This window comes from Terrapene carolina, unplaced genomic scaffold, assembly GCF_002925995.2.
Source record: "Terrapene carolina triunguis isolate 2854851 unplaced genomic scaffold, T_m_triunguis-2.0 Scaffold66, whole genome shotgun sequence".
NCBI classification, from domain to species: domain Eukaryota; kingdom Metazoa; phylum Chordata; order Testudines; family Emydidae; genus Terrapene; species Terrapene triunguis.
The window spans coordinates 78,114,799-78,127,183 of NW_020664417.1; the positions used below are offsets into that span (position 1 = coordinate 78,114,799).

A 12,385-nucleotide genomic window follows, 5' to 3' on the forward strand; every position below is an offset into this window, starting at 1 on the left:
TGTAATCTGACTGTAATTATGAACACACTGTAGCTGAGAATTAACAAAATGAAATTAATTGTTACTATCTCTGGTTTTTACATAGCACCTAACACTTCACTGTAAGAATTTTGTTAATTAACGAAGCTCTACTGGTTCTTCAGGAAAGTAAAATACTATTTCTTCTTATTCAGGGCTTAGCTGTTGAACGGCTTGGACGTAGACCTCTACTTATCGGAGGTTTTGGTTTGATGGTCATCTTCTTTGCAATACTTACAGTATCCCTGACTTTACAGGTACAGTATATTCATTACATGACTATTCTCTTTCATTTTTCTATTTTAAATGTCAGGTATATAGTACTTCTTGGCTTCAGCTTCCTTCTGTGGACCATTCCAACTTTTGATGAACTTTAAATGATGGCCTATTCTGAAATGGAGATTTGAAGTTCTATCTTCTGCTTAATCATAAACTTAATTATTTCAAAGTGAGATTGTTAGTTGTAATGTGATCTAAAAGATTGTCTCATTCATTTCTTACCAAGTGAGAGTTTCATGCAAGCAGATCTGAGAGGATAATTTTGCCTATGGTTGAGAAACGCTGCATTCAACACTTCATACTTTTGCTGTAAAACAGTATACACCTCTACCCCAATATAACGCTGTCCTCGGGAGCCAAAAAATCTTACCACATTATAGGTGAAATCACATTATATCGAACATGCTTTGATCCACTGGAGTGCGCAGCCCCGCCCCCCTGGAGCGCTGCTTTACCGCATTATATCCGAATTCGTGTTATATCGGGATAGAGGTGTATATCTTCTTGAAATTCCTTGCATTCTCTATGTGCCTTCTGTTTACTGGTGATTTTTTTAAAAAAGCAAAAGGTTAAATTCAAACAGAAGACTCCCGGGGGAGAAAACATTCCAGTGCAACTGTAGCTTTGAAATTCAGTTCAGCTATTTTGACTCAAAAGGTGAAGATTCATTATTTGTTGGAAGGAAGCACCTGGCATGGAGATGCAGGGTTAGCATTTACTTCGCTAGTGATTATGTCAAATGATTGGAAGAAGGTTATTAAACAAACTGTAACACTGAAAGGAAATCAGTTTGTCTGCCTTGTTTGTCCTCCGTTTGTGTGCATTATCACATACAGCTTTCTTTTGTTCCTGGGGCCTGAAAAGTAGAGTTCTGATAGGTTGGAACAGCCTGCTTTTGATGATCTTTCAGCAAGTTGTTCTTCCGCTGGCTATAGTCAAGATCTCTCTGTCTTTAGGACAGTGGCTAAAATGAGCCTAACCATTTATCTGACTGCAGTATCCTATTTCTTTGCTTGAGTTGATACAAAGGGAGCCACTGACGGTATGTCTATATTGGAAACCAACGTGTAATTATACTGTGGGTAGGTATACCTGCTCTAGCTTTAATCTAGCTAGCAAAGGTAATAGTAGCAATGACGATGTAGCAACACAAGCTTCAGAGCAGGCTACCTACCCCAGTAAAATCCCACCAGGGACCCCGGGTACATACTTGCGTTCTTTTCCCATGCCCCTGTTTTTTCACCGCTAGTGTACCTACACTAGCTAGCTTATGGCTAGCACAGGTATGCTCACTCGAGCTATAATTATACCTTACTGTGTGGTGTAGACATACACTCAGAGTCAATATGAGTAGTGTGTGAACATAGTAAAACCATAACAAGAGCTAGTGGCTGGAAACTGAAGCCAGACAAATTCAAATTGGGAATAAGGCACAAATTTTTAATAGTGAGGGTGATTAACCAGTGGAATAAAGTACCACAGGAAGCAGTGGATTCTTCATCTCTTGATGTCTTCAAATAAAGACTGGATTCCTTTCTGGAAGATGTGCTTTAGCCGAAGACAAGTTATTGGGCTCAGTATAAGGGTAAATGGGTGAAATTTAAGGGCCTGTGTTGTACAAGAGGTCAGACTAGGTGATCTGATGGTGCCTTCTGGCTTTAAACTCTATGAATCTGTGAACTATCTGAATAGCACTTACCATATTGTCAACTGTATGAAACAATAAAACTGTACTTTACAGACTAGGTCATAAAACCAAGGTTGTTAGCACAACCATAAGACATAAAATATAAGGCTGCAAGTTTTGTTATCAGCTGACTGAAAAGTAGGCTTTTCCAAACCCTTTAATACATAATATGATGTGTTTAAACTAATTGGACTAGATCTTCAGCTGTTGTAAATCAGTGATATTCCACTGATTGTAAGTTAGATTTTAGTGGAGCGACGTCAGTTTACATTAGCTGAATATCTGGTCCGTTATGCATTAAGTATTAGATATAAGTGTGAACCAAGAACCCAGGATGCATGCAGCCTTGAACTCAGAGGAAAATTGTATCTGGTTCTGAATTTGCACCTTTGTCCTCTCTGTATAAGGGGCTAAGAAGTTTAGATCTGTGTTTGGATCCAACTTGAGCTCCTCTCTGATAAATATATAACTTTATGAATTCACACTAATGCCAAGGAGAGCCTTGACATATTGTCATATTTTGAGAGTTAGTGAGTAAATGAATAAACAAGTTAAAAAGAAACAAACCAGTATAGTACTTTTTTGTTTGAACCTGTACATCAGTCATTTATATCGACAAGTATAGTTATGATGATGCTTCAGATACTGTAAGTAAATATATCTTCATATTTTGTAAAAGTAACAAAGACTTAGTAATATGCAACCTCACTGTAACATTCTGCTATTCAAAATTTTCTGAGAAATAAGATGAGACCACAGGACTGTGGGGGGAAATCAAAGGGTTTTATTATTCAGCATTACATAGATCAATCATGGACCGTGGCCTGGCAATTCAATAGAATTCTCTCTCAGTATTTGAAGCTAGAGGGAAAATTCATATAATTTAGAGATCCTATTGAATCAAATGTTACCTTCCTTTAAGCTCTTCTTTTTAATCTTAGTCAGTTCCTTTTGATTGCATTTACCTGTATTGCTGTTGCTTCACTTAGTTTTCTGTAGACAAAATGAACTCCTCACAAAACCACATAATCTGTAATAGAAATAGAAGTATGGAACTTTGGAAGAATACACTGGCTGTGTCTACACTGTAAGCTGGAGATGTAAATGCCAGCTCAAGGAGACGTACCCATAGTAGATCTGATTAAACTAAACCATTAAAAATCAAGTGTAGCTGCAGCGTCACTATTTCCCTGAGCATGTATCCATGCAAGATGCTAGTTATGTACCCTGAGCACCTAGCCCCTCTCACCGCTCACGTTGCCGAGGCTACATTCTGTTTTTAGCACATTAGCTTGATCAGAGCTAGTGCATATACGTCTCTTCGAGCTGGAATTGACACTTCCAGCTGGAAGTGTAGACATACCCGGAGACTTATAAAACCATGTACAATCTATGGCAGTGGTGGGCAACCTACAGCCTATCAGGGCAAGGCGCTGGCAGTCTGCCAGATCGCTTGTTTACAGTTGCACGGCCGCCTGCAGCTCCCAGTGACCGTGGTTCGCTGTTCCTGGCCACTGGGAGCTGTGAGCAGCCAAGCAAATGTAAACAAACGGTCTGGCGGCCTGCCAGCGGCTTGCCCTGATGGGCTGTGTGCGGCCTGCGGGCCGCAGGCTTCCCACTACTGTTCTATGGGCTTGATTCCGTGGCTGTCCTTTTCCATACAAAACTTTCCTTTACTGCAGAATCCGATCCATTGGGTTGTTTGTCTACAATTTCAGGATGTGGCTGAATATCCCAACCTGTTTGACTACACTCGTTGTATATTGTTTTAAGCTTAGTGCATATGAAAGGCCATATTGGATAAGACTAAAGATCCATCTAGCCCAGTATCCTGTCTTCTGACAGAGGCCAATGCCAGGTGCTTCAGAAGGAATGAACAGAACAGATAATCATCAAGCGATCCATCCCCTGTCACCCAATCCAAGCTTCTGGTGAACAGAACTCCCTGTTCCATTGAGAGCCATGTATTTAGTCCATCCTTCACACAGATTAACTTTGTCATTTAAAAAAGCTGCCATACTGGCCTTCATTAATATGGCAGAGACATCTGGGGAGAGTGATTAAGCAGAATTTGTGACAAGGAAACTCTTTCACAGCTTGGCTTGAATTGCAGCATAAGAAGTTATGAGTTTTTTGAATATTTGTGGCTTCTTCAATGCAGCAGACATCTTGACATTTCACTGTATAGATTCCAAATTTTAATTTTAATACAAATTGTCTAATAAATATTTCAGGAACACTGATTTCTAAGACTAACTCTTGGCATAAACCCTAATCTATGGAAAGAATGTAAAGAATATTTTGTATTCCATGTGATTTCTTATTATTTATTATGCATTTGACATAAGAATTGCTAGTGTGGGTTATTTTTTGTGGTTGTGTTTTTTCCAGAATCATGCATACTGGCTCCCCTATCTCAGTATATTTTGCATTCTTGCAGTAATTGCATCATTTTGCATTGGCCCAGGTAAGTAATTTTTTTTTCATGTTTTTGTATGTCATTTCTCCATGCACCAAACACTAAAACATGCACATTGAAGTGACGTTACATTAGACTTTGCTATGTGTGTGGCAGGGGTTTGTGTGTGTGTGTGTGTGTGTGTGTGTGTGTGTGTGTGCCTTGTATAAGAAGATGATCAAAAAGGTTAGTCTCCTGTTGATAATGTTTCTGGTTCCCCATTGCATGTCAACTCTATATAGACTTCATGAATTTGAATCTGATTAATTTCGGATTAGTATGTTGATAGTGTGCAAATAATGACATCTCACTCGTTCTCTGTGTGGGTTCTGTCAGGATTATTAGGCTTCTTCATGGCAATAGATACAACTTTATATACTGTATATTCTTAGTTTTCAGTCTTATTACAATAAACTCTGGGACTCATTGGAGCAGAGATTTCGGCAGAAGTATTCAGAATCACAGACACATAATGAACTAGATTACCAGTTACATCAGTGTAACTTTGGAACAACTCCATTGACTTAAACATTGTTACTCCAGGATTACATCAATATAACTGAGAACAGAATCTGGTCCTGTGAATTAGCAAGTAACTAATTTTGATAGCATCTGTTTGCAGGTGCAGAAAGAGGAATTTAACCAGAGCATAGTTCATGTACAATATGTGCTGCTAAAACGAGGTGTGGGTTTTTTTCCAAAGATTCTGTAACAAACTGTTCTTCACAAAAAAGTTGTGGGGGGCTGGAAATTAACTGCCTTTCCTTCATATATGTTCTGTTATAAATCTGAAAACATTTCTGTCCCCATCACTTCTGCCATGGTTTTCTCCAACATTTTTTTCTCCTTTCTTTTAAATGAAGATGAAATTTAACATGATTCTTCTATTTAGTTTCCTTGCTTTTGCATCATTGTTATCATCATCATTACCTACTTAGGCCACTTTTGTCTTTGGGGGTGGTGTTTTATTATTTAACTACTACTGGGAAGACAGCTGGAAAAGGCAGCATACTGTTTTTTGTGAATCCTATAATAAAATAGGGCTAAACTGTAATATTGAAACCCCCCCTCTCCACCCTTTGAGTGAGAGGTGTTAGATATCCATGACACCTCAGGAAAAGACCAGGAAGCTATGACTCTGACTCACAAGTTCCTCCCTAGTTTCCTAATGCTCCTGGGGGAGGGACTGTGTCACTAATCTGTGCCAGTCCCCTTCCGTGCTCTCTGAGCTTCACTGACTGATATATGGATGGGACCAAACTAACTTGAAAAAACTGAAAAGTTCCCGCCCTGCCCCCTGTCTGTGTGGGAGCCCAGGAGCAGTAGAGAGTAGAAGTCCCTTGAAGACTGTTCTTTCTAGCCCCACCCAACCCTGGCACTGAAACACATGATGCAAATCATCATGAAATCCCCTAGTGCTTTTGTAAGGGCAAATTTCAATTCTGCCCAGGTTCCTCATGTTTAAAACAAAATTCTTAGCAACAGATTGCTGGGTTTTAAAAAAAGTCATTTTGAAATTAGAGCCAGTTCTCAACCAGATAGGCTTGAGAGGTCAAGTGGTGACTTTAAACTTCTTGCCAATTCTCCTTTTAAATACACAAAAATAGTTTTACTCCTGTAAATAAGTATGAACACTTGTAACCTCTACTTATTTGCCTTCCAAAAAGCCCCATAGAAACAAATTTGAAGAGTAATTTAGGCCAGCCCTAAAAGATATTTCACCAGTTTTCAAAACTTCAAATGTACATCACAGTTCAACCTTTTAAAATAAATCCTTCCCCATTTTTTCCTTTTTCTTTTTTCCTCTTTTTTTCTTTGTTCCCTATGATAGATTCTATTTTTGTTCACTTAGCTTTTATCCCTTCATTGCAGCCAGTCAGGATTTTCTAATGCATTTTGTGCTTGTATTGAGGCAATACATCTATAAGTATGCAAGACTGAAACTTCTATTCATTATAACAGACTGCTTCCTATAGAAAATCTTTAAAATTACAGCACTCTTCTTGCTATTGTGTTTTCTGTTTCTGTTTTTAAAGGAAGAAAACATGATACTGTTTTCTTTACAACCAACCCATCTACCATTCCGATATAGTCAAATACACTAATTGCTGGGGAAAATATGGTGACTGTGATAGATGCTATCAGCACATGATACAATAGTCTATGAATATTCCAACTTTATAAATGTTATATGTGTCTTTATGGGCTAGGGATTATATTCCTGACTCAATAGGGGTGCTAAAATGTTTCCTCAGGAACTATAATCACTGGGGAATAATTAATGCACATCCCTAAGGCAAGTAATAAGTCTGAAGAAGTTTCATCCTGGGATAGGAAATTACATATACTGGTTTGACGTGGTTCATGAGGCCAGACAAATAAAGAACTGAAAGCCATATAAAGTGACCACCCTGACTGAGGAGAGAGGTTATTTTCACACTTGATCCAGAGTCTCCATGTGGAGGCTGGGTGATACCTGGTAAGCTAGACATGTGTATAAGCTATTTGTTGTTTGCGTGAAATATTTTTTCTGTAATGGTTTTGATTTGACCGAATAATACTTTGCTTCATGAGAAGTGCCTGGTCATTGGTTAACTCTGTCTTTGCTTCTGAGAGAACAAGACAGCAAATATTGAACTAAAGTCAAACCTGTGAATTGCAGAAGTTTGTAGCTTAATTTCCCAGTCTGGAGGGAGTGAACTGGAGGGATCTTGCCCCAAGTAATATGATGTTCCCGTTGAAATCATTGGCAGCACTTCAGCTGAGTATAATGAGGCCAGATTTACCCACAGTGAAACTGCCTCTGTGATCAGCTATCCTTTAGTCTATCTGGACAAGCCCAGAATTTTTGTATTGCTTTGGTCTCTGTCGGGGACCATTTTTCTTTCAGAAATGGAAATTAGCTTCCATTATTAGCCATATTTCATAATAAAAGAAAACCTAGCATATAAGTGTAACTAAAAAGTAGAACATCCACATCTGTCCCTGTCATAAGACAGAGGCATAACTTTTTGAAATTTTTAATGCAGTTATCAGATCTACTTTGAGAGAGACACGTGGTTGCAATCCTAATAATGAGGTTTCAGTTCTCATAATTTAGGCTTGAGTATGCCTGAGCACAGGCTGGCACATAAGCTGCAGGAGGGATTGTGCCATAGCCAATTCCCTTCCTGATTTCCCTTTGTCTATGGGTGGTGGGAAATAGCAATTTGCTGCCAGTTTATGCCAGCAGTAAGTTATGGCACCCTTGCTCTGGCATATCTATGCTGGCTTGTGTATTGGAAAATAGAGCCCAGATTCTACCCATTCCCTGATCCCGTCCTCTGAATCTACGAGGTGGTAAACAAGCATGTAGCAGTCCATTCTTTTATCTCCTTGCCCAGTTACAAGGTCTGGGTAGACTTTGCAAAGGTGTAATGGAGGTTCCAATTCCCTTTACTATCTTTCATAGCTGTGTAGTCCAAGTCAAAATTTAGCCCTTAATAGTTCAAATCCAGCTCTACTGCTTGCTGTTTACCAAAGTCATCCCTGGTTTAAGTGTATGAGACTCCCATTAACTTCAGTGATGGTTGTACATGATTTTGTGGGGGCTGACACTGAATCTATACCTGCATGCCTAAACAGGAAAAAACCCGACACAGATATCCTGATTGTACAACCCATATACTGAGTGGTACCTAACTCTGTGAGTAGTCTCATTGAAATCAACTGGACTACTCACTGAGCAAGGTACTACTCAGTGGCCGTGAGGGTAGCACAGTCAGGTCCTGAAGAATTTTCACTTCGCATTTTTATTTAAAAATGGAGCCAGCCATGTTTTTTGTAATCTAACCATGGAAGCAGGAAGTTTCTACTCTTCTTTTAAAACTTAGAGCGATTAAACAGCAGGACACTGTTATACTACAATATATTTGCTGAATCGCGTGTCACATTGCCCTGAATTATTTGATCCAACAGCATAATGAAAGAACCACCGATGGGGTAACTCCTGTCCTCTCTTGTGCTACCACACAAGGAGGGAAGGCTTATAAAGAGAGTGCTCCTTCTCCACATGTAAGCAACAGTGTTTAAGTATTAAAATAGAGGGACCGAGGTACAGAGAAGATCCACACGTGGTCTGGTGGCTAGGGATGGTTGTCCAATCCTAGATTGTTAGCACATATACTAATGGTCACAGCAGGCACTAGGTAGGAGTGGAGGATGCTTAAAGCACCAGAAAAGGGGACCACACTGCATGTCTACTCTGGCCCATCCAATGGACTCCTGTGCCAACTGGCAGCATTTCTGAAGCATGGACTCATCTGAAAGTGGCTATGTTCACCTTGCAGTACCAGCCAGGTCAAGATTTGCCCCATAATGCATATTTGGAAGGGAATCAGTGTTGTTTGCCTTGAACAGTCTAGTCCCAAATTTCTTGGGTTTTCATATTGCAGTAGTGTCCCTTTTATATGAGATCCTTTTTAGTGTCTGTAGACTTGATGATATCATAAAGAGAGAACTGTCGATTCAAATAGAGAATAAGCAGGAGGAGCAGATGAACTCCATGGAAACAGAGGATCTGCCTTTATGCATGTGTCTGTTTAAAAAATGGAGATGAAGAAAACAATAAGATATGGATACAGAATTTCTTCTTAATAGAAAGTTGTTCAAAGTTTTCCATAAGGCCTCAGCAGGTGTTTAAATGAATAGTAAAATGAAAGAGTAATTCCCTCCAGTAAAATTAATAAGAGGATGAAAGTGTTACATAGTAATTCCAGCACAAATATAATTTCAGTCTACTATATTTGCAATACCTTTTGGTTGCATGACTCTTCATATATTTATTATGCTCTAATAAATTTGTTAGTCTCTAAGGTGCCACAAGTACTCCTGTTCTTTTTGCGGATACAGACTAACACAGCTGCTACTCTGAAACCTTCATATAGTTTTTATTCTCTTAGTTGTTAATATTATTATTATCATATATATGTATTACCATAGCACCTAGGAGCCAGGGCCTCACTGTGGTAGGCGTTGAAGTATCCCATTATTCTGTTCCTGCATAGGTAATATTCAACAGTAGCCTCCTACACCCTCTTTGTCCCTGCCCCAGTGAGAGAGACAGTGTTTCCTTTTCAGTTATTGGTTATTCATGCCAAATTGCTTTAGTTCATTTTACATGAACAGATAAGACATCTAATTACTTTACAGTGGAACAAAAAAAATCAATGAATTGGGTTAGATTAAATTTTAGTCCATCTAAAGGGACCTTATTAAATGAGTTGAGATGGGGCTTACAGACAGGAAAAGTTCATTAACTATGGGTCACATATTAGTTAATTGATCTATGAAGACAGAGGAACAAGCCATACAGTACATTAGTATAATTAAGCTAAGATCTAGATATAGTCAGTTTTGCAGGATCTTGAGCAATAATGCATAACTCAAGTGTTTCCTTAGAATGTTCTGACTGGGGGGCCTAATGAGTTCAGTGGGACTTTTTCTGGGAGTTAGGCAAGCAGAAATTTACCCATGAAATTCCAAAAAGTTCATAAAGATTCTAGAGTCCAATCGTGCAACTCTTACTCACACAAATAAATAATAAATCTATTATTTATTATTACATTAATAATAAATTAAATTAATACATCTATATGGGTATGCCCATTGGCTCCAGTGGAACTACTCGTGTGAGTAAAGAATTAAAGGATCAGGCCTCTAATTAGTTACTAGTCACTGGTCAAATGTCTACTTCAACATCAAAATCCAGTAGTTTGTAGTTGTGTCTTCTTAACTTAGAATTGTAAGGGGAAGCTATACTTTTGGATCTTTGTGGGTAAAACTAATAAAGTATAGTAGTAACTGTATATGAACTTAAATTCACTACTCTGGTATGTTATTGACTAATACAGTATGGATCAAATTCTTTTTTCAGTTACCTATGCAACCCGGCTGAAGGGAAACGGTGCATGTAATTGATTGATTATACAAATAGGAAGATGATTGTGATCACTAAAAATCAATCTGTATGCCGCCTACTTCATCTTAATTTTATATTTTTAAATAGAGTAGCTGACTAGGCTCAAAGTTTTTCTGCTTAATAAGAGAACTTTTAAAATAACTTTTAGAAAGAAAATATATAGGGCTGCATAGTGCAAAATATTAATAAATCTAACTTTTCTTGTGCAAAATGTGCATGAAATATTTTAATCTGCTTTATTTCTTCAGCATTATGGTCCAGATTTTCATGGCATCCACGAAATTTGGGTTCTTCTGTCTTTAGGTGTCCATTTTGAATCACCTAGAGCCAAAAACTCAACTCAGAATCGAGGGCCTGTGTATTACGATCTGCTAGACTTCTGACTGGTCAAGAACTTAAGTGGAGAGGAGGGCTTTGTGTGAGCCTTCTATGCCAGGGTGAAATTATTATTACATTGTAGTGTGACCAACACAAGAGACATATTAATGTTAATGAATGTCTGGTATGATCATGGTGAGGAGGACAGTTGTAGTTTTATGATGATCGTTAAGCAGAAAAAGTACAATTTCACACTTACTATCTGTGTTACAGTAAAGCCCTATATATTGTAATTTATCTAGACAGATCTGAAAATTATTTTTAATCTTTTCTGTTTTTTCATAAATCTGTGAGACTGTTTTTCCCCAGGAAAATGAATAATATTATTGAACTACAACTTAATAAAATATGTGACTGTTCTTAGCCTGGTGTGGAAGGATGAGTATCACCTATATTTGCCAAACTGGGATTGATATAGTGTGACATTATTAAAGCTTTGGGATCTGATCTAACTATCTTTGTAGTTAATTAGATTGTAGTTTTCTGTTGACTTCAGCAAGAGTTATATGTGGCTTCTAGTGGGTCTAGAGATACAGTTCTTTGCCTGGGATAAATCCAGCATAGCTTCATTGACTTCAGCGGAGCTATGCCAATTTACTCCAGCTGAGGATCCAGCCCACGATATGTAGAAATTAACATTTTAATGGTCTCAAAGTGCCAGTGTGGCTTCCCATTTAATAGTATTTTCTATCCTATTAGAACATCTGATGATTTCTTGATAGTTGTTTAGGTAGTGTGCTGTCTGTTACTTTCAGAAAAGCATATGGCAGAGTCCCATCTGCTCCTCGCCAATTAGGATCAGCTGTCACTTTCAGTCAGTTTTTCCCCCACTTTTCTGCATGCAAGTTTGCAGATGTGTTCCAGGAAGAAATTCTAAGTATTGAAACTGTAATGTTAACTGCAGGTATATTGAGGAGTAGGTGATTGTTGATATGCCTCTGTTCACAATAAAAAGATAAACAAAAATCTAAAAAGTATTTGTGATGGGATCCCCTGGGGTGCCTCTTGGAACTGGGGTACCACTGAGCCCGGCTTCTGTCTCACCAGCCTGAGCTCCATCTCACACTGTGCTGCTGAGACAAGCTGCAGACACACTTCCGGTCTTACAGCAGTTTTCAGGTATCTAAAAGGGTGTCATAAGGAGGAGGGAGAAAACTTGTTCACCTTAGTCTCTAAGGATAGAACAAGAAGCAAGGGGCTTAAACTGCAGCAAGGGAGGTTTAGGTTGGACATTTAGGAAAAAGTTCCTAACTGTCAGGGTGGTTAAACACTGGAATAAATTGCCTAAGGAGGTTGTGGAATCTTCATCTCTGGAGATATTTAAGAGTAGGTTAGATAAATGTCTATCAGGGATGGTCTAGACAGTATTTGGTCCTACCATGAGGGCAGGGGACTGGACTCGATGATCTCTCGAGGTCCCTTCCAGTCCTAGAATCTATGAATCTTACACTTCCACCAGCATTCACACAGGTAGGGACACACCCAGCTGCAGTTACAGGCAGACTGTCTGACTAGCCACTGCACGAACCAACAATAGAAAGGCTAAAGCCAAGATAACTCTCAGCTCCCCAGGCCCACACCCCCTCAGGAGCATAAACCCAAAATT

At 38.8% G+C, this 12,385-nt stretch overlaps 1 protein-coding gene across 1 annotated transcript in view; it reads left to right on the top strand.

The window, feature by feature from the left end:
- Window positions 1-12,385, top strand: part of SLC2A9 (solute carrier family 2 member 9) — a 160,147-nt gene that overhangs the window by 76,862 nt on the left and 70,900 nt on the right. The window contains exons 9-10 of the mRNA XM_026648045.2: window positions 174-275; window positions 4,376-4,451. Of these exons, the coding sequence (XP_026503830.1) occupies window positions 174-275; window positions 4,376-4,451 (178 nt within the window). The remainder of the gene's footprint in view (window positions 1-173; window positions 276-4,375; window positions 4,452-12,385) is intronic.